Below are 22147 nucleotides of genomic sequence, written 5' to 3'. Positions count from 1 at the left end.
ATTTATTATTTTCGCTCAGTTTTTTCTTTCCCTTTTTATGTTGAAAAGTGAAATCTTGTTAAAATGAGCTGTGCTTTTCATGTTCGGCCACTAGATGGCGGTAATGCGTCTATAAGCTGGAAGTTAACCAACATCAAACGCTTGAAGAAGAAGAAGAAGCAGGCTGCGGTGCTCATGCTAATACATTAACTCTGCTCAGATGGCAAACAGAACAGTAAAAGATGCGAACAGTATACACGGCACCAACCCGCAATACCTGGTGGAGAAAATCATCCGGACTCGAATATACGAGTCTAAATACTGGAAGGAGGAATGTTTCGGTCTTAGCGGTGAGTTAGCTTGTTAGCATGCTAGCCTGTTAGCCGCGCAGCTAACAGTAGGTCTACGTGGGCTAATGCTAATAACCGAAACAACGGCTTATTTTACGTCGCTGTGTTTATTTAATTTAAAGTAACTTAGTTCATCTTAAACACGTAAAGCGTAGTTACCATAATGTATAAATAACAGCCAGTAGTGGGAAGTACTTAAGTATAATTTTGAGGTACTTTTACTTTACTGTAATATTTCCATTTGATGCTATTTTATACTTTATACATTTATTTATCTAATATTAAATTGATCCAACATAACAACTACAACAGTAACATGCTGCTCTAACACTGATGCTTCACTATTAATAATCTAATTATGTCATAATAATAATATATCAGTCAGAGGGACCAAACCACTACTTTACTGTAATACTGCATACTACATCACTCATAATACTGCAGTACTTTTACTGTAATACTGCATACTACATTGCTCATAATACTGCAGTACTTTTACTGTAATACTGCATACTACATCACTCATAATACTGCAGTACTTTTACTGTAATACTGCATACTACATTGCTCATAATACTGCAGTACTTTTACTGTAATACTGCATACTACATCGCTCATAATACTGCAGTACTTTTACTGTAATACTGCATACTACATTGCTCATAATACTGCAGTACTTTTACTGTAATACTGCATACTACATCGCTCATAATACTGCAGTACTTTTACTTTAATGCTGCATACTACATCGCTCATAATACTGCAGTACTTTTACTGTAATACTGCATACTACATCGCTCATAATACTGCAGTACTTTTACTGTAATGCTGCATACTACATCGCTCATAATACTGCAGTACTTTTACTGTAATGCTGCATACTACATCGCTCATACTACTGCAGTACTTTTACTGTAATGCTGCATACTACATCACTCATAATACTGCAGTACTTTTACTGTAATACTGCATACTACATCACTCATAACACTGCAGTACTTTTACTGTAATACTGCATACTACGTCACTCAAAATATTGCAGTACTTTTACTGTAATACTGCATACTACATCACTCATAACACTGCAGTACTTTTACTGTAATACTGCATACTACATCATTATAATACTGCAGTACTTTTACAGGTGTACTTAATAAAGTGGCCGATTAATGTATATAAAAATTGCAAAGTTCATATAATCCTCTTGGATACTCTTACAGTATTAAAAACCCATTTGTTGGGAGGTTGATCAAAGCCTCAAATCTGAAGAATAATGTCCCAACTAATCATACATGTGTGTGTTTTCCTCCATGCAGCCGAGCTTGTCGTCGACAAAGCGATGGAGCTGAAGTATGTCGGTGGCGTTTACGGTGGAAACATCAAGCCCACTCCCTTCCTCTGCCTCACGCTGAAGATGCTGCAGATTCAGCCTGAGAAAGACATCATCGTCGAGTTCATAAAAAATGAGGATTTCAAGTGAGTCACCGGTATTGTCTCATACCATACTTGTTAAATCTGGTGCTGTGGATCGTTCTCACCACTCTACTTTCTGTTTTTATTTATTTATTTGTTTAGATATGTTCGTTTACTCGGAGCGATGTACATGAGGTTAACTGGCACCGCTGTGGATTGTTATAAATACCTGGAGCCTCTTTACAACGACTACAGAAAAATCAAAAGTCAGAACAGAAACGGAGGTGAGTGACTTTTTTTTAACTTTTATTTCACCTGTCAGTAACTTTAATTATCAGTTGGATGCTGTTTACTATCAATCAAAATGTATTTATATAGCAGCTTTCATTCAGGTTAATGTATCTCAAAGTGTTTCACAGTTGATTGACAAGCTGATAATAAGACAGAACAGGTGACAGCATAAAGAAAAGGAATAAAAACAAAGAAAAAAATGAGACCAACGCATGCAAAAGGAAATAAGTATGATAAGAAAAATAATCCCAAAAAAAAGAGTAAAAGTTAGACTTAAAAAGACAAAAGAAACAAATGATGTAAAATCAAATAAGAACATAAAACTTATAGAATGATGATAATTAAATAACATAAAATAAAGTAGAACCAAATCAAAACAAATAAAATAAATAGACTATAAGGATTCTTAATCAGAGAGAGGTTGGTGGTGTGACGACCCTCTCAAACAAGACCAGACATAATAAATAGATTTGAGACAATTTCCAACTAAAACTGATGAGCCATCCAAACTGAACAACCCTTAAAGGACTGTAGGACCTAAATCCACATAGAAACTAAACTTAAGAAATTAAGCTGCAAAAACAGGACGAACAGAACCTGCAAACAAACCGAAAACTAACAAAGGCAAATGTGGATGTGAAGTGGAAGAGAGAATGAGCTCAGTTTCATCCCCTCTTCATACTGCAGGTCATCTCACTGTCAGCCTGAATCACGAAGAAACACACATTATAATAAATGGAAAGTCGTGCTATACATATTCTGTCCAGCAGAGGGCGACAGTGACACGTGTGCTGCTATAATCATGACCACATATACATACACATTAACACTCACTGGCCTCTTTAATCTACTACATCCAATACAACACCTCTGCTATAAACTCTACATTTATGAAGTTTATACATTTTCACATTTTCTAAAACGTGATAAATCAACTTGATGTTTATTATAAAGATCATAGTGGGTGATGGTGGTGCATTAAGGGCACATTTTATTCACTGGTGTTCCTAATATTTTGTCCCCTACATTAACATACATGAGGGGAGCAAAATATTAGGATCACCATTCAGATATAATGCACCTCAGTACACCACCATCACCCACTATGACTATAGCAGAGCTGTTGTATTGGATTTAATTACATTGCACAGGCCTAATAATAATAAAGAGTTCGGTTAATGTATTTAACATAATTGCTATTATTGCCGCAGTATATTACTTCACACCATGATCACCTTGGATTTAATCAAACTATTGATTACTCTGTTAATTTTTTTCTTGATTAATTGATTAGTTGTTTGGTGAAAATGTGGATTACTGTCCAAGCTGTAGTCCTCTAATGAAACTCAAAGATCTCCAGTTTACTGTCATAGAGGACTAACTAGAAAATATTCACATTTAAGAAGCTGGAATCAGAGAATTTGGTAATTTTCTTGATTTAAATTAAAAAAGACTCAAAATGATTAATTGATTTATCAGAATAGTTGGTGACTAATTTAGAAAGCTGGCACCGAATTGAATAAACCACTACATGTTGCAGCTCTGCTTCACTGTTAACAATACCAACGCAGCATTGGAGCTGATCTGAGAGGACGGTGTAACGTCTGCAGAAAAGCGAGTTTCCTGTCTGCCAGCTACAGCGCAGAGATGCAGCGTGTGGTTAGAGGTGGTCTTGGTTCACCTGGCATTGCACCAAAGCCGGATGAATAGAGTGATTTCCTGTTTTTAACACTTTGAGCTTTGCAGTGACTCTTTTTTTAAAATGAAGTTGTCTTTTCATCTCTTCATCTTAGAGTTCGAGTTGATGCATGTTGACGAGTACATAGACGACCTTCTTCATTCAGAGAGAATGTGTGACATCATTCTGCCGAGGCTCCAGGTTGGTTCACACAGTGATGAAAAGTAACTAAGTACATTTACTGCAGTACTGGACTACAGTAAAGTATTTGAGGTACTTGTAATTTACTACAGTACAGTTTAAGGTACTTGTACTTTACTGTAGTACAGTTTGAGGTACTTGTACTTTACTGTAGTACAGTTTGAGGTACTTGTACTTTACTGCAGTCAGTTTGAGGTACTTGTACTTTACTGTAGTACAGTTTGAGGTACTTGTACTTTACTGTAGTATTTCCATGTGATGCTACTTTGTACATCTCAGAGGGAAATATTGTACTTTCTACTCCACTACATTTATTTGACACAATGGATAATATAGCAAGCTTTTAAAATACAACACATTGTTAAAGATGAAACCAACAGCTCCACCAAATACTGATTTTTCCCTCTAAACTTCTCACATGCTTTCATTTCAATAAATGTTCAAATGAACCAATATTTCAGCAAAAATCAAAGATTAGAGAAAAAGTCCAAAAACTGAAAACACATTTGTGTATCAGAACTTAGTTTTTTCTTCTTTCCTCTCCCATTAATCATCTCACCACCCCTCACATTTATCTGCTGACCCTTTGGAGGGGCCCCACCCCTAGGTTGGGAAACTATGGGTCAGCAACAGTAATGGAGTATTTTTACATTGCAACAACGACAACGAGTTTACATCATGTCTGCCCACACACTGCTTGTTTCAGGTGCCTTTAAGGCTGACGTCTAATTTTAAGTGTGTGTGTGTGTTACAGAAGAGACAAGTCCTGGAGGAGGCAGAGATGTTGGACACACGTATCAGTGCTCTGGAAGAAGACCTGGATGAGGTGGAGAGCAGTGATGAAGAGGACGAGGAAGAAGAGAAGGTAATAATATTTATCCTCATTCTTTTATCTTTAATCAGTTTTTCCTGTGAAATAAAAACCTTCTTTCAGTCATGACCGTAAGCAGGATTTAAAGTGTGTGTTTTTTTTGTCTGTTTTTCCATCTGCAGTTGGAGAGACTCCAGACCCCTGAACCCCACAGGCGCGGTTACCGTGACAACGACAGACCTCGCCGCTCCCCGTCACCTCGCTACAGACGCAGCCGGTCCCCCAGACGGTCCGTCTATAAGTGTTATCCTTTAAAAATATATATTTAGTGTGGTGTACGTTATTATATGACAGAAACAAAATCATAAATGTTCATTTTAAAAATCAGAAGATGTTAAGCATGCTGTGGTTTATTTTTTTCCAGGAGGAGCAGATCTCCGAAGAGGCGAAGGTATGTCAGCCTCTTAAATCCTGAACTTCATTTTTTTCTTATTGATTCAAACCAACAATGAACTGATCTACTAACAACTACTGTGTGTGTGTATCAAAGTCTGATATGTCTTATTCTTCCGTTGTTGTTCAAAAACTATTAAAAACACATCAATGAGACCATGGATGAATATAAGAGCTGAATACTGGAACAAAAACGGCGTCCATTCAGTCCTGTAGGAATTTCTCATCGTGTGGCCCTCTGCACATGCTCAGTAGTGTTACCCGATCGGCCCACAGACTTTACAATCTGACGACGTCACAGATTTTTAAATCACTTTTTTTCGGCTTGAGGAAAGTTTTATAAATATAAAACCTCCATGGATCAAATATTCATAACATAAAGAGTCATAATTGAGCTTGTCAGCAGTTTCACAGACGTCTCTTTTACAATGATGGTCTATGGGGGAAAATGCTTAATGTTGAAATACTGTTGCCCGAGTGACCACTGGGGGAAATCCACTGATAAGTTGACGTCCCTCGCGGTGGCTTTAGGCTTATCAATGAAACCCAGACCTCCTTCTCCCCAACCACGCTCACCAGCTCAGACTGTTTTTTTTTTTTTGCTTCTCCATCAGGGATAGTACCTGGTACTTTTTTAGTACCTGCTCTGTGTTGGTTCCAAGTGAGCCGAGCCGATACTAAATGTGATGTCAACAGACTGCCGGCCACTGATTAGTCACATAGTCGTCACTGGAAGAGTCATGAGCCGTCCCACACAAGAATCAAACCCAGCATTTTTAAATACCAGCAACAGCGTTACAGCCATACGGCTCTATTTTCTTGCTTTGTGTGTGACAAAAAGCCCCGTACAGCATGGAGTACAAGTCGAGTCTAGCCGAGTAGTGCTAGAACTGTATAATGGAAAAGTGCCAAATCTCACACTCCATCTTACCCTCACTGTGAGTAAGGCCTTGAGATACTTAAACTCCTCTGCTTGGGGCATCAACTCTCTCCCAACTCTGAGGGGGCAATTCACCTTTTACTGACAGAGAAGTTGGTGACTTTTTTGATAATGGACTAAATTGTTTCAGCTCTGCATCGCAGTTAACAAACACAAGTAGCACTGGAGCCGATCTGTGAGGATGAATACAATGTGTGCAGATGCAGCGAGTTTCCTGTCTACAGTGTAGAGATGCAGCGTGTGGTTAGAGGTGGTTGTGGTTCACCGTGTTGCACGAAGACCGATATTTAAATCACCTCGAGAACGTTTTAAAAACCTAAAACCTCCGTTGATCAAAAAATCATAACATAAAGAGTCATAATTGAGCTTGTCTGCAGTTTGTTTCTTTTATATGAACACATCATTCTGACATGTTTTTAATGTGCCAAGATATATCAGACTTTGGATACCCATAATACTTACTAGTAGATCATTTCATTGTTGGTTTGGATCCAAGAAAAACATAGAAAATGGCCTGGTCCAAACCTTTAAACCAGAGGGTTTGAAGTTGGTTTTGATTGGTCTGTTTTGTTCAATGTCCTCAGCCCGTCTCCCCGGAGAGACCGCCATCGCAGCAAGAGCCCCCGCCGCCACCGCAGCCGGTCCCGAGACAGACGCCATCGCTCCAAGTCCCCAGGTATATTAATGATAAATAATTAATCCATGTGTAAATGCAGACGTCACTGTCACACAATCAGTGTCACATAAACTGACGTGAAATATCATTTACTTGGTGAAATCCAAACAAGCAGATATGAAATATGTAGAAATATTCAGTGTTTATTCAGTTATTTTACGTATGATTGCATTTTATGACTCATACTGAAGTGTTGCTTGCTGTTTCTGAACCAGGTCATCACAGAAGCCACAGACATCGCAGCCACTCAAAGTCTCCAGAGAGGTGAGAGACGTTTGTTACTGTGACAATTACATTGAAACACTGTATATGCACCAGAGTACTTGACTGTATGTATGGTAGGGCTGGACGATATGGCCAAAATCTCATAGCCCTGTTCCCCATGAACCCTCCGTGTGTAGCAGAGATACAGACAGCGGTGGGGAATTGTCAACAATTTCACTCAATAATTTAACAATGTAATGTGCATGAAAGAAGACTCCAAATGACAAAAACATTGCCGTAGATTGTCAATAAACAATATCGATATAAACGATGACATCTCGTCTTATATCTGATTTGAAAATACACCAATATATCTTAAAAACTCAATATACCACCCAGCCTTATTGTATGGGATTATGGTTCAAAAACTATTAAAACATTGCTTTAGTTTCTTTTACCACAGATGAAGATTGGACACAATACATAATATAACAAGCTTTTAAAATACAACACATTGTTAAAGACTGTAGGAGGATTTACATTTATAATGGAGTATTTTTACATCACTGTATTGATACTTTTACTTGAGTAGAGGCTGAATAATCGAGCATGTGTCGTCAGTATTTTTAAATGTTTGGAAGTAAAATGACAAACAAGGAATCTCCTGTGTAATTTATCTTCTGATTTATTTAATGAGATGATTCACCATTAATTCAATTATTTTGTTTTCTTTCTCATCACAGGAGCTCAAAAAAGAGTCACAAGAAGAGTCGAAGAGGAAACGAGTGATTTTTCTTTACTTTTATATCTTTTCCTTTTTGTAATTTGAGTTTTTCTGATATTTTTTTTGAGTTAATTTCAGTTTTAGACATTGGACCCCTGAACCTGTCTGTGACATATTGTAAAATGTAAGCAGGTCTTTGTACAGTCTGTGTAGCTTTTCAGCATCGTTCTGTGGTTAAATTCACCTGAGAGAAATAATCTGATAATATTCTCCAATTTCAGGTAATCATGGCTGTTGTTGGTAACTTTTGGAAACATGTAAATGTTTAATAAAAAAACTGTTTCTGTACGTCAGTAATGAATTTCACTCTCTTACCTGGCAAATAAAGACCTTTTATTCATTAGACGTGTGTTTTTTATGAGGTTTGATTGATTCATGATTCATGGTTTAAACCCCCTTTCATTGTGTTTGACATGCTAATAATTCATTAAATTGAAATTAAATGAATTACATCATGTTTTAGACAACAGTATATTTCCAGCTTTGTGTTTGTGCCTTTCCTGTTTCAGCATGATCATTGTGTTTGGGGGCAGCTCAGTTAAAATGTGTCTACATACAAAGGATGCAGTTGAGCATAAAAGTAAAAATAAAGTTTTCAATGAAGCTTTTCAACAATGACTTTTCTATTTTCCCAGTATTATTATTAGCTTATTAAACAGTTGATTCCTGGTAACAAAATGGAAAATGTTCATAAAAGTGTAATTATATTATAATTATATAAATATAGTGATATCAAACATTCTTGGAAAACAACACGGAATTTTGAATTTCACTCGAATTTAATATTAGTAAGTTTAGTTAGTTGTAGTTTGATGTCCATCAGAGTTGTAAAACTGTAAAGAACATGAATTTCTTGTGAATTAACCAACAAAACAAACATAGAAAATACAACAGTTTATTTAATAACATCAGTATCATGTACAAGTTTCTACTCACGCAGTCAGCTCCATGTTGTGATAATATTCAGGTTATACATCAAATGAATCATTACATTACAAAGCTTACAACAAAGAGTATTTCATAGAGAGCATTATGTTCTAATACAAATTAAATTCAGTGCTAAGAAAAAACTAATCCAACAAACCAGGAATACAGTCAGGATGTTAAAACACACGTTCAAAGTATCAGTATCAGTTATGTGATTATATCGGGGTTATAGTAATGACATTTTAAAATTCACAGTACATTTTATTTTCATCATGTAAAAAATACACCAGCTACAACTTAATCATACATTACACGTTTCTAAACTATGGCGCCTTCCTGGATTCACATTGTAGGGGGAAAAAAATCCATGCATTCGGATTTCTAAACTGTGCCCTTGGATTTACAATGTATGTGCACGACTTTTTAATCTGAGGGTGCAGTTCTGTCTCTTTCTGTAATGTGTACAGATGTTTTAGATACCAAAACTTCCTACTCGATTTAGGATCTTCTAGACTTCCAGCTTGGACAGGAACTCCTCTATTTCTCTACATCTTGGTCTCCTGTTTCCGTCTACAATGCTCTGTAGGAATGTGATGCTGTTCTCTTTAAAGTTGGTTTCTTCTGGCATCTCTGCTGCCTTCATGTGATATTCTATCGCCCTGTGATAATCTCGTCGATCACACATTAAGTGTTTTGCGTAGTAGTGGTACAGCATCTGTTTCTCCACAGGTTCCAGATCCTTCTCTAGTTGTTCCTGGTAAATCTGCTCAGCTTCAGCCAGGCCGTGATATGACTTCGCGTATATCAGTGCAAGATTCAGTTAATTCAAAAGTGAGCCATCAGGATAAAGAGCAATCACTTCTTTGTGGAGATGGACTGCTCTCTGTATCTTGCTTTGCTTCAGGGGTTCATGTGAAAGGATCCTCCATTTGTAGCAGAGAGCAGCACATCTCTTCAGGAAATGTTCATCTGGATGTTTCTCCAGAGCCTCCTCTGCCAAATCAATAGCTTCATCAACAGATACATATTTTTTGTAAACCCATAACAACGCTTTCATACCACTGTAGCTGCTGACAGGATTCTCCAAAACCTTTCTGGCTAACTCGCGTACTTCATCTTCAATTCTTTCTCCTTTCCTAGCACGCTGCTCAAGGTCGAAAATAGCAAGATACATATTCTCTGGATCTTGTTCCTTGGCCATTTCTATTTTCTCCAGGATCTCTTCTTCCAGTGGTGTGTCTTCAAAGCACTTTACAGCATTCACTAACGCTATCATATAGCTGGTGTTCCACTCCACCATGTCTGGCTGCATCCTGATGGCTCTCTGGAAGTAACCTGCAGCCAGTAGCTTTTTGTCTTTGCCGAACTTCATCAGGGTCCAGGCTTTTTCAGCGTAGACCTCTGGATGGAGCTCATCCAGGGATGGAGATGGGTATTCTTTCAGAAGGTTGTCGACCTTTGACAGGTAAGTCTCACTCTCTGCTTCTTCTCCCAGCTGGTGGTGCAGCCAAGCCAGGTTCCCGTAGTTCACCACCAACCAGGGACCTTCATCGGAGACAGTGTTTCTTGACTGGCGGAAGGCCTCTGCGACTTCACTGATGAAATGTCGAGCCTCTTCAGTGAAGCCCAGCTGGTATTGAATGTATCCCTGCAGGTTGTAAATGTGACCCAGCCAGCTGTTCCCATCATCGGTGCCGATGTCCTCCAGTTTGTCCTTGATACGAAAAGTTTGGACCTGCTGGGGTCGATGTCCCAGGTGAAGTGGCACTGCAGGGCCTTCAGTTTGTCCTCCAGTGTTGACTGACTCTGAGCAGCACTGATGGAGAATAAAAACAACTAATATTATTTATTAATCTTAATTTTGTGGAGGAATCCTCATCTACAATGGTGTCGAGAAACAACAACAACAATACAAAACAATATTGGGTAGGTATTTATATACAGAAAACCAAATATTGTTCTCAATTTACCAATAAATGTGTTACTGTGATGCTTCAGATTAAGATAATTGTCTTGCCAGATGACAAGATATTGCATGTGCCATGTACAATTAGTAGAAATAATATTAGAGGATTCAGTGAGAGTATTCTTAGTGAACAGCATCCATTTAGTTTTGTTTGTGTTTAAGATGAACTTATTTCTATATAATTGAAGTTGGAGTGAATTAAATGAAGATTGGGGAGTGATTGAAGTACAATATACAACTGTATCGTCTGCATACAGGCGGAAATGCAGGATTCAGAAGAGGCGACGATATCATTGAGTGTACAGAAAGGAAAAGAGGACAGAAGGAAAAGCAAAAGAGAATGAAATAAAGAAATGAAAAAGTGAGCTGAAACAGGCGGTGAGGAAGGAAATACACTGAATAAGACTGAGGAGATCAATGAAGACGGATGAAATAGAGGGAGAAAGGGAGTAGATGGAGAGAGAAGGATGCAGGAAATGGACAAGAAGAGTAAAGGAAAACATAAAGAGTTGGAAATGAGGGAAGAACTTAAAGCAGAGCTGGAACAACCACAGAGGACAGTCTTAATAAAACTTTACTTTTTACACACAGTTTACATTCATCTTTGATTGTTTTTAGGCAAAAAGAAATGATTAAAGTTAGGAAAATGTTGTTTGTTCATGCAGTAATATAAAATGCAGAAGCAGCTACTCACCTCATTATTCTGCAGATTCCTCGACTCAGAAGTTCTCTAAATATTATCCAGAAGCAGTGTTTGGGTTCACTGAAAATAAATCAGGAACTTCTGCTTTGCTGTGAATAATTTGATGTCAATCACAAGTTTTATATGCTCATACTGTGGCGGAAGGGAAATAAAGAGGTGGGGCACAAAAGCTGCACGAATGCCACAGATCAAGCTCGACGGCTTTCGTCTTTAAGTTTGTGGTAAAAACCCACTGACTGAAAGTTTCTATTTCCGTAGGTTTCTGTTGCTGTTAGTTTCTATTGAGTAGAGGTTTGTACTCCCTTTTCTTTAAGGATTTCTATTCAGATCATAACATGTTTTTTTATGTGGTATTGACTGCCATGCTGCTGTTTATTGCTCCAAGCACAGTGATGTGTTGTTAATGACAATTTAGCTGCAGATTTTGCTGCTTCATCAGCACAAGTCTCAACCACATAGCTGCTGACAGGGTGAGGTCCAGTCGTCCCTCTGACCCAAGACCCTGTTAGGACAGATGAACAAAGGCCAAGAGGTCCCAGTTTATTCTTTTAAATAGGCTTATAAAAAGAATAGACTGGAACCTCTTGACCTTTAGAATAACTGCAACGTTCATCTAAATGTTTTTGAAAAGCTGCTGCGAAATCAGGCATTTCAGGCCTCAGAAATCACAAAAAAGGAAATCCTGGAGGGACCGATAAGGAATATTTCAACTTGTTTATCTGTAAACAGAAGAAAAGGATAACATTAGATATTGATCTTAACACCATGATTCCTCATTCCAATGAATTGATAATCGAAAAATCCTCCAACCCTCATTTATGGTACAACACTGCAGATGTCCAAGGATGAGAGAAGCAACATAACAACATAACACTTTTTTTCAGGCAAGCACTAACATCTATTGTCTGGTGTAATAATGTAAAGGGTTAAAAAAAAAAAAAGATGTTAAAGAAGTCAGTTCATTAAGGGACTATGGTACAGTTAAAATAAGAGGTTAAATAAGTTAGGTGTTGTTAAAAATAGACATCCCTATGAATTTTATTTTATTGTGTCCTAAATAGTGATTAAAATGCCAATTTCATTGTACCTTACTGCTTGCAGTGTTAGCGTAATACTCAAACATGTTGACAGGGAGCGCATAGAGATTGGGAGGAACCTAAACCCTCGTAGAGGCAGAGCTGCAGAATAAATCCTGCAGCCTTTTTGTTTACATCTACAGCCACAGCTTCAGCGGCAACAGGGTTTATGTTTATCAGGGGGGCAACAATAACAGAGTTTAAATACTTATAGCTCAAATATAAACAGAAGATAATCAACAGAAATTGACTTTTATTAAATAACTGAAGCAAGCAAGAAAAGGGAAAGGTGCTGCAGCTGTAGCTAAATAAAAAACAAAAAACAAAACACACTTTCATTTCTTGAATCCACAGATCCCCTCTGAACTGAAACGAAACAAAAACCTTTCTTCTTACGCTATTCTTACCTGTAGAAAAACAAGAACAAGACAATCAACCACACCTAAGGCCTGTGTTCAGACGTGTGGTGCAGAGGTATTTTATTAATCTCCTAGTTACTGAATAAGTACAAACAGTGCACCAAGACAAACGCACAGGTGACTAGTCACTGAACAGGGCTGGTGCCATGACATCTGAATTCCAATAAATGTTGCTATGGTGTCTCTTTGTGTCATGCTAATTTTCTTCTCTCCAGCTCTGTTATATTCACAAACGGACAGTCACTGAGACAAGCAAGATTTTTACATGAACTCTCGAGTCTGAACGAAAGGAAACACATAAACGTGCCACCTGTAGCAGACACTAAGGCTAACTGAATTTGTATCTGTTTCTGTTGTAGCTCAGTAGATAAATAAAATGGTTCATGTCTGCAGGTTTCCAAGTTTAAAAAATGAAAAGATGCACACTGTGCAGTTTTAATGGACTATACTGCAGGACAATAGAGACTTAACTACTGTAATTCCTCACAGTTATGTGTTAGAATCACATTTTTCTTACCGTGTGGAGCTGAATGTTTGATCCACTCGGCCTCGCTCTTTTCAGCCAGTTGGTTTCATGGAGGTGAAAGAACGACAGTGTTGATGAACACAGTAAATCCGTTTGTAGTAGTGACACAGAGGGATTACTCTCATCTGTGGACACTTCTAGATTTGATCTGATCATATTTCTAATGATCGGATCAATGTGACCCCCATCTTGGTCCACGGACAAATGACTTTAAACTTGCAGCCAGAAACTCAGGTGTTTTCTACAGACTTTAGTATTACAGCACAACACTTTTATAAAATACATTTTATAAGATAGTTTTGATGTAGATTTTTGTTTTCTTTTGCTTAGATGATGAAATTTCAATTTTGTATTATACTTTTCCTAATGTGTTTGGAACTGTTTGGTTCTGTAAAGTGTTATAAAGAACTATGTAAACTGGTGCTAATCAATGAGAGGTAAATGGACTGTATTATATAGCTCTTTTCTAGTCGTTATGACCACTCAAACTTTTACACTATGTCCCACTCACACACTGATGACAGGAGCTGCCACACAGAGTACCAACCTGCTCATCAGGAGGAAACTAACCATTCTTACACATTCATTCACCGTTGGCGAAGCAACTGGAGCAATTTGCCCAAGGACACATTGACATGTGGACTGGAGGAGCCGGGAATCGAACCGCCAATCTTCCAATCAGCTGTGGACACTTCTAGATCTGATCTGATCATATTTCTAATGATCATCAATGTGACCCCCATCTTGGACAACTGACAATTTTATTCAAATATATTTTACAAGATTTTTATTTTGTTTTGTTCAGATAATGAAATGTCATTGTTGTATTATATATTTTTTTGTTTTTGTTTTGTTCTGTAAAGTTTTATAAAGAACTGTGTAAATTGGTACTAATCAATGAAAAATGAGTTCAATTAGCACACTAACATTTAATTAATTCCATTTGATGATTTACTTGAGTTTGAGTAGCTGAAAACACAAAAATGTGAAATCCTTCTATTTACAAAAGGATACAGTTGAACATAAATGAAGAATAAAGTTTTAAATATTTAATAAATCTTCCATCACATTTAAATGGAGCTTTTCTTAAAGGAAGTTGCCGTTTCCTCACCATAATTATGAGCATATTAAACAGTTATTAACAGGAAACATCTTGAGAAAATATTTAGACAATAGTAAAATAAAGTGTTTGAAAACACAACATGAAATTTTGAATCTTTAAACCATTAAGTTTCTTTCAGAGTTTTTAAATTAAATGTTAAATGTGAGCTGTAAGTTTCCATAGTTGTAGTTTGACGTCCATCAGTGGTTTGTGAACAGTGCTGCAAAACTGTAGAGAACATTTCTTATAAATTAATCAACAAAACAAACTTTAAGATTTTACAGTGTTTATTTAATAGAATCATTATAGTGAACAAGTTTCTACTCACACAATCAATTATATTCAGGTTATACATCATATTAATCATTATTAGAGAGAGTTGTTTTTCACTACGACACACTTACAGCAAAGCAGATTTCATAAAGAGTGCATTATGTTCTTATTCAAACTTTAAATATAGTGCAAAGAAAAACACCCAACAAACCAGAAAAAAGTCATCACTGTGGTTATTATTGAGTCCAGGTGTTAAAATAGAACATGTGATCAGACTCTATCAGCATCAGTAATGTAACCTACAGGATTATAGTAATAATATTTTAACATGTTTACAATGCATTTTATTTCAAACCCCATCTCAGTCTTATTAATTATTTATCTTGTTTCTTACAAATCAGATATACGTTATTTTATGACATATTACATATACATATTTTTTTGTCTCATAACTGTAAAATTATTTGAAGTAGTTTTTGTTTCTGTAACTTCTACAAATCTTTTGTCACAAATTTTCTAATGTGTATAAAATCAGAATAATGAATATGTACAGATGTTTTAGGTAATGGAATACCTACACTTTCACCTGGATTAAGCCCTTTCTAGACTGCCAGGTTGGCCAGTAACTCCTCTATTTTTCTACACATTGGCTTCCTGGGATTTCCTTCTAGAAACTTCTTCAGAGCTTCAATGCTTTTATCTCGTAAGTGGGATTGTTGTGGTATCGCTGCTGCCTTCATGTGATATTCTATCGCCTTGTTGTTATCTTTTCGATTGAATTTTAAATATTTTGCATAGCTGTGGTAAAGCAGCTGTTTTCCTGCAGGTTCCAGTTCGGTCGTTAGGAGTTCCTGGTAAGTCTTCTCTGCTTGAGGCAGGCCATGATTTGACTTTGCGTATATATTTGCGAGGGCTATTTTATTTAGAAGTGACCCATCAGGGTAAAGAGAAATCACTTCCTTATGGAGACTGACCGCTCTGTCCATCTTGCTTTGCTCCACAGGATTTTGGGAGAGGATCCTCCATTCATAGCAGAGAGCAGCACACCACTTCAGGTAACGTACATGTGGATGTTTTTCCAGAGCCTTCTCTGCCAAATCAATAGCTCTATCAAGAGATATGTGTTTACTGTAAATCCACAATAACTTTTTCATACCACTGTAGCTGCTGACAGGATTCTCCAAAACCTTTCTGGCTAACTCACGTGCTTCATCTTCAATTCTTTCTCCTTTCTTAGCACGCTGCTCGAGTTCGAGAACAGCAAGGTACAAATTCTTTGCATCATGTTCCTTGGCCATTCCCATTTTCCCAGTGATGTCTCCCTCCACTGATTCGGCGCTGTACTTATAAGGATTCACTAATGCAATCACATAGCTGGTGTTCCATTCCACTATGTCCGGCTGCATCCTAATGGCTCTTTGGAAGTAATCTATGACCAGCACCTTTTTGTCTTTGCCGAACTTCATCAGGGTCCAGGCTTTTTCAGCGTAGATCTCTGGATGGAGCTCATCGTGGGATGGAGATGGGTATTTTTTTAGCAGGGTGTCGACCTTTGACAGGTAAGTCTGACTCTCTGCTTGTTCTCCCAGCTGGTGGTGCAGCCAAGCCAGGTTCCCGTAGTTCACCACCAACCAGGGACCTTCATCTAAGACGGGGTTTCTTGACTGGCGGAAGGCCTCTGTGGCCTTGTTGAGGAAACACCGGGCGTCATCAGTCAAGCCCAGCTGGTATTGAATGTATCCCTGCAGGTTGTAAATGTGACCCAGCCAGCTGTTTCCATCATCGGTGCCGATGTCCTCCAGTTTGTCCCTGAGACGGAAAAGCTCGGCCCTTCTGGTGTCGATGTCCCAGGTGAAGTGGCAGTGCAGGGCCTTCAGTTTGGCCTCCAGTGTTGACTGACTCTGAGCATCACTGATGGAGAATAAAAACAACTAATATTAGAACACATCATCAGCATGTTAATATAATATGCTGTGAAGCTTGATATGCTTGAGTAACGTGTGTTCATCATGTGTGGAAGAATGGATGGAAGAAATTAATAAGGAGCATTGGGAGGACAGCCAGGAGGGAACGAAGGAAGAGTGAAGGAACGATGGAAGAAAGAAATTGAGTAAACCAAAATACAAAATTACTCAAAGTAGTGTGTAAGCAAATCTCACAATAAGTGATCATTATGTGAGTAATTCTGCACATCATACACCAGAGGTCACTGTAAGGTCTAGAGGGAGACACTAAGTGGTGCTTCATATGTACCAAGTTTTTGCTGCACAAAATAATTTCTCCACACAGAAATCTGATCAAAACCTAATAACTGCCGACATCAAAGGGATCAGGATGTAGGGAGTATGTCCAAAGCGCTTCAATGTTTGTTAGAAGCAGTCCAACAGGAAAGGGCAACAATTTGCATTAGATCTAATCAGATGAATAGTATCTGTGGATTACTGAGAATGAATTTGAATATCAAGGCTGTAATGTGTCATTTCTTTTATTAGTTACCTTAAGAATAAGTTCATAAATAATGGTGTCAAAAAATAGACAACGTCCCACTGGAGGATGAGGGGTCACTGTAGGCAGTCTGAAAATAATAACTAATGGTGAAAATTCCCAGAGAAATGAAAATAAGGAAGCACCCAAGGATGAAGTCCCACCTTAATGGGAAAGAGGAAAAAGTATAAAAGAAAATGTATTTTGGATGTAACTTTAACGCTGGTTCTATGGACCCGCCTTGGTCTGCTTGAGTATAATTTAATGCACAGTAAATCTATCTGGATCTGGATAGAGAAGAGGGAGAGTTGTTGACCAATGGAGGTGTGCGGAGGGAGTGTGGATCCCCAAAGAGGAGAACTCGAGAAACATCGACCAGTTCCGGACAATCTCACTGTTGAGTGTAGAAGGGAAGGTGTTTTTCAGCATCGTCTCCAGAAGACTGACCGAGTATCTCCTCAAGAACAACTACATTGACCCCTCTGTCCAGAAGGGCGGAGTTCCTGGAGTCCCCGGCTGCTTGGAGCACATTGGTGTAGTTACGCAGCTCATCAGAGAGGCTCATGAAAACAGAGGAGACCTTGCAGTGTTGTGGTTGGACCTGGCCAACGCCTACGGGTCTATACCTCACAAGCTGGTCGAGCTCGCACTAGACCATCACCATGTTCCCAGTAAGATCAAGGACCTGATCCTGGATTACTACAATAATTTCAGGCTGAGGGTCACTTCTGGGTCAGAAACATCAGACTGGCATCGTTTGGGGAAAGGAATAATAACAGGCTGTACCATCTCTGTTGTTCTTTTTGCCCTTGCCATGAACATGGTGGTCAAGTCAGCCGAGGTGGAATGCAGAGGGCCCCTGACCAAGTCTGGTGTACGACAGCCCCCGATAAGAGCATACATGGACGACCTCACCATCACGACAACATCAGTCCCAGGGAGCAGGTGGATCCTACAAGGACTTGAGAAACTCATCACCTGGGCAAGGATGAGTTTTAAGCCCTCTAAGTCAAGGTCCATGGTGTTGAAAAAGGGTAAGGTGACTGACAAGTTCCGGTTTTCAATCTCAGGAACGGTCATACCATCCATCACAGAGCAGCCGGTAAAGAGTTTGGGGAAGCTCTTTGACTCAAGCCTGAAAGACACCGTCGCCATCCAGAAGTCCTCGCAACAGCTCGGCACTTGGCTCACCAAGGTTGACAAGTCTGGCCTACCTGGCAGATTTAAAGCCTGGATCTACCAGCATTCCATCCTGCCACGAGTCCTGTGGCCACTCCTGATCTAAGCAGTCCCTATGACAACCGTGGAGTCCCTTGAAAGGAAGATCAGTGGCTTTCTTCGGAAGTGGCTGGGTCTTCCACGCAGCCTCTCCAGCACAGCACTGTATGGGACAAGTAAGACACTGCTGCTACCATTCAGTGGCCTCACTGAAGAATTCAAGGTAGCACGCACAAGAGAAGCCCTACAGTACAGGGACTCCAGGGACTGCAAAGTGTCAACAGCCGGCATAGAGGTCAGGACAGGAAGGAAATGGAGGGCGGACAAGGCAGTGGAAGTTGCAGAATCACGCCTTAGACAAAAGGCACTGGTGGGCACCTTGGCGTCTGGTAGAGCAGGCTTGGGTTACTTCCCGAAGACCCAAGTTAGCAAGACCCACGGCAAGGAGAGACACCATCTACTCCAGGAAGAGGTTCGAGCTGGTGTGGAGGAAGAGCGAGCGAGCAGAGCGGTAGGACTTCGGCAGCAGGGAGCCTGGACTAAGTGGGAAAGTGTGCTGCAGCGCAGGATCACCTGGTCAAGCTCCGAAGAGGGCAATCCCCTTCGTGAAGGCTGGAGAGAAGCCCAACGCTCGTCCACAGACAACAACAGGCCTCCTCCACACAGCCTCTGACTGGCAGCTGCAGGTCGACCTGGGAAAGCAGCTGAAGTTCCCAGCACACATTGCAGCAACATCGCTCCGGCCAGACATGATCATTACCTCTGAAGCTTCAAGACACCTGATCATGCTGGAACTTACAGTGCCCTGGGAAGAGCGCATAGAGGAAGCTAATGAGAGGAAATGCGCCAAGTACCAGGAACTAGTGGAGGAGTGCAGGGGCAGAGGCTGGAGAACATTCTACGAGCCCATAGAGGTCGGCTGCAGAGGCTTTGCAGGACGTTCACTCTGCAAAGTCCTCTCTCGATTGGTCGTGACAGGAGCAGCCAAAAAGACGGCCATTAAATCCGCAAGCGAAGCCGCAGAGAAAGCTACAAGGTGGCTTTGGATTAAGAGGGCTGATCCGTGGGTCGCTGCTGGGACGCAGGTTGGGGCTTGATCAACCCCGGCCGGGTCACCTGGGCGAGGGTGTATGTTGTGAGACCCGAAACACCTGCTGACCCCAGGTTACAACACTGATGATGCGTCCCATCGCATCCAGGTGATGTTTCTTGTAAACTATAATTGCATTGACCTCTGCCAGTCTCAGCCTCTTTTTGACTCTTTGAAGCTCTTTGCAATATTTAATGAATTAAATATTGTTGAAGACCTCCTGCAGGCCAGGAGGATGATTGCTCTGTCTTGGAGAAATACTGAAATATATTCTACACAGTCCTGGATTAGAGAGATGGCAATGTGTGTAACATTAGAAAAAACTAACCTATGTAATCAGGGGTAAAGCACAAGAATTTGAAGACGTATGGACACCCTTAATGGACTTTCTCAAGCAACAATAGAATATACACATCTGTACAGCTAGTGAGTGTGACAATCTATTTGTTTATTTATTTATTTGTTATTTATAGTTTAGTTTTGTTGTTTGTTTATGTCTTCTGTTTTTGTTTTTTTGTTTTTTTCTTTGCTCGAGGGTACACAGCAGGACCAGCTTGTGTTTTATTGTGCAATTAATGTGATACTTGTTGACTGGTTTTGTACATTTCTATTGAAAATCAATAAAAATATTGTTAAAAAAAAAAAAATGTTGTTGAAGACCTGAAAAACTATTGTGACAAAAGTAGTCTTCACTTTTTACACAATTCATCTTTGAAAGTTTTCAAACAAAAAGGAAAATTAAAATGTATTACTTTAAAAGAAAATAGATGGATTTAGCATTATATCCCTGGCTGTGTGGGATTCGTTATAATAATAACAGAGAAAAGTTCATCCCAAAGAAATAAGAGTTCTGCTGTTTTTGACTGAAACCAAAGAGGGATGAAAGTAAACGAGTAAGAACGAGAAAGTTGAAAAAATGAAGAAAGGAAGTAATGGTTCAACAGTCATCAGTGATAAAAATATTGTCATTGACTTCAGGATCCATAATGTTAATATTTTGGGCTCTGATGCCATAAAACAAGACACTTATTTCAAAGTAATCCTATACTAATAATGATTGTATTATTGGTGATGTATTGTTTGTTCATGCAGTTATATGAAATAAAGAAGCAGCTACTCACCTCATTATTCAGCAGTTTCCTTAACTCAGTAGTTCTCTAAATATCAGTCCGAAGCAGCTTTTGGGTTCACTGACATGAAATCACGATCTACTGTCCAACTTCTGCTTTGCTATGAATAATCTGACATTGATCACAATTTTTTATATGTTCATACTAACGCTGAAGGTTAATTATAGATGTGGGATGCAAAAGCTGTAGGAACGCTACAGATCAAGTTCCACTGCATTCCTTTAGTTTTGTGGTAGAAACCTGTACGTTTCGATTTCCTTTACTCTTGTTGTAGAACTGACTCAGTTTCTATATCTGTAAGTTTCTATTGAATAGAGGCATGTACTCCCTTTTCTTGAAGGACTTCTTTTTATGATCATAACACGGTTTTATTAGATATTGACTGCCATGCTGCTGTTTAATGCTCTAAGCACAGTGATGCGTTTTTAATGATAATTTTGCTGCAAATTTTGCTGCTCCATTCAGTGCTTGTTGTTTTATTACCAAGTATAGCTATGGAAATTATATATGTAATGTGATGTCATGTATTTGACAAGTCTTGACCAAATACCTGCTGTCATGACGAGGTCTTGTCATCCCTCTAACCAAAGACCCTGGATGAATAAAGATATTTGAAAAACTGAAAAGAGATTTTGACCCGTCCGTCCTTTCCCTCCTTTCTCCAGGAACTCCACGTGTGTGTTGTCGCACTTTGACTGTCTAAATTTTGCAGAACTTGGTAATATTGTTGGTCAGCTCAGGTCCTCTACCTGCTGCCTGGATCCTCTTCCAACTACATTTTTTTTAAATCAGTTTTAACTGCTTAGCAGCTGAGGTCTTAGAAATCCTTAACTGGTCACTTCAATCAGGTATATTTCCCACATCATTTAAAACAGTTTTCTACAAACCACTTCTGAAGAAACATAATCTGGATCCATGTGTCATTGCTAATTACAGGCCCATCTCCAATTTACCATTCCTCAGCAAAATACTTGAAAAAAACTGTTTACATTCAGCTCTAAAATGATCTTACCTCAAATAGCGTTCTTGATATTTATCAATCAGGTTTCCGTCCTCACCACAGCACTGAAACAGCACTTATCAAAGTTGTAAATGATCTACATATAAACACAGACTCCAAACAAATATCCATCCTTGTACTACTCGATCTCAGTTCTGCGTTCGACACAGTTGATCATAACATTTTACTAGACGGGCTTGAAAGATGGGTCGGCCTATCTGGGTCAGTTTTAAATTGGTTCAGAACCTACCTACAAGACAGGGAATTCTTGGTCCACTGCTTTTTAATCTTTACATGCTGTCACTTTCACATGTCATACAGAAACATAACATTAATTACCATAATTATGCTGATGATTCGCAACTCTATATTTCACTATATCCTGATGAATTATCTCCCATACAGTCCCTCACTCAGTGTATAAACAATATCAACCTTTGGATGACAGAAAAC

General features: G+C 39.0%; 2 protein-coding genes and 1 pseudogene across 2 annotated transcripts; 2 read left to right on the top strand and 1 right to left on the bottom strand.

Moving 5' to 3' along the window:
- The first annotated feature begins 133 nt into the window (after positions 1 to 133).
- prpf38a (pre-mRNA processing factor 38A) lies at positions 134 to 8123 on the top strand. Its single transcript, XM_062424306.1, has 10 exons — positions 134 to 329; positions 1646 to 1805; positions 1905 to 2026; positions 3827 to 3912; positions 4667 to 4777; positions 4906 to 5012; positions 5148 to 5174; positions 6701 to 6792; positions 7008 to 7056; positions 7740 to 8123. Exons 1-10 carry the CDS (start codon positions 200 to 202, stop codon positions 7783 to 7785), a joined length of 930 nt encoding a protein of 309 aa, XP_062280290.1. The 5' UTR covers positions 134 to 199; the 3' UTR covers positions 7786 to 8123.
- A 1092-nt stretch (positions 8124 to 9215) lies between these two features.
- On the bottom strand, positions 9216 to 17285 carry LOC133985298 (interferon-induced protein with tetratricopeptide repeats 1-like). Its single transcript, XM_062424892.1, is given in 5 exon segments — positions 9216 to 10432; positions 10435 to 10523; positions 12849 to 12859; positions 15747 to 16683; positions 17269 to 17285. Coding segments are annotated over 5 exon segments (2271 nt in total).
- A 123-nt stretch (positions 17286 to 17408) lies between these two features.
- On the top strand, positions 17409 to 19632 carry LOC133985297 (uncharacterized; annotated as a pseudogene).
- Positions 19633 to 22147: the final 2515 nt, after the last annotated feature.

Source organism: Scomber scombrus, chromosome 8 (genome assembly GCF_963691925.1).
Source record: "Scomber scombrus chromosome 8, fScoSco1.1, whole genome shotgun sequence".
NCBI classification, from domain to species: domain Eukaryota; kingdom Metazoa; phylum Chordata; class Actinopteri; order Scombriformes; family Scombridae; genus Scomber; species Scomber scombrus.
This window is presented reverse-complemented; position numbering and strand designations above follow the sequence as displayed.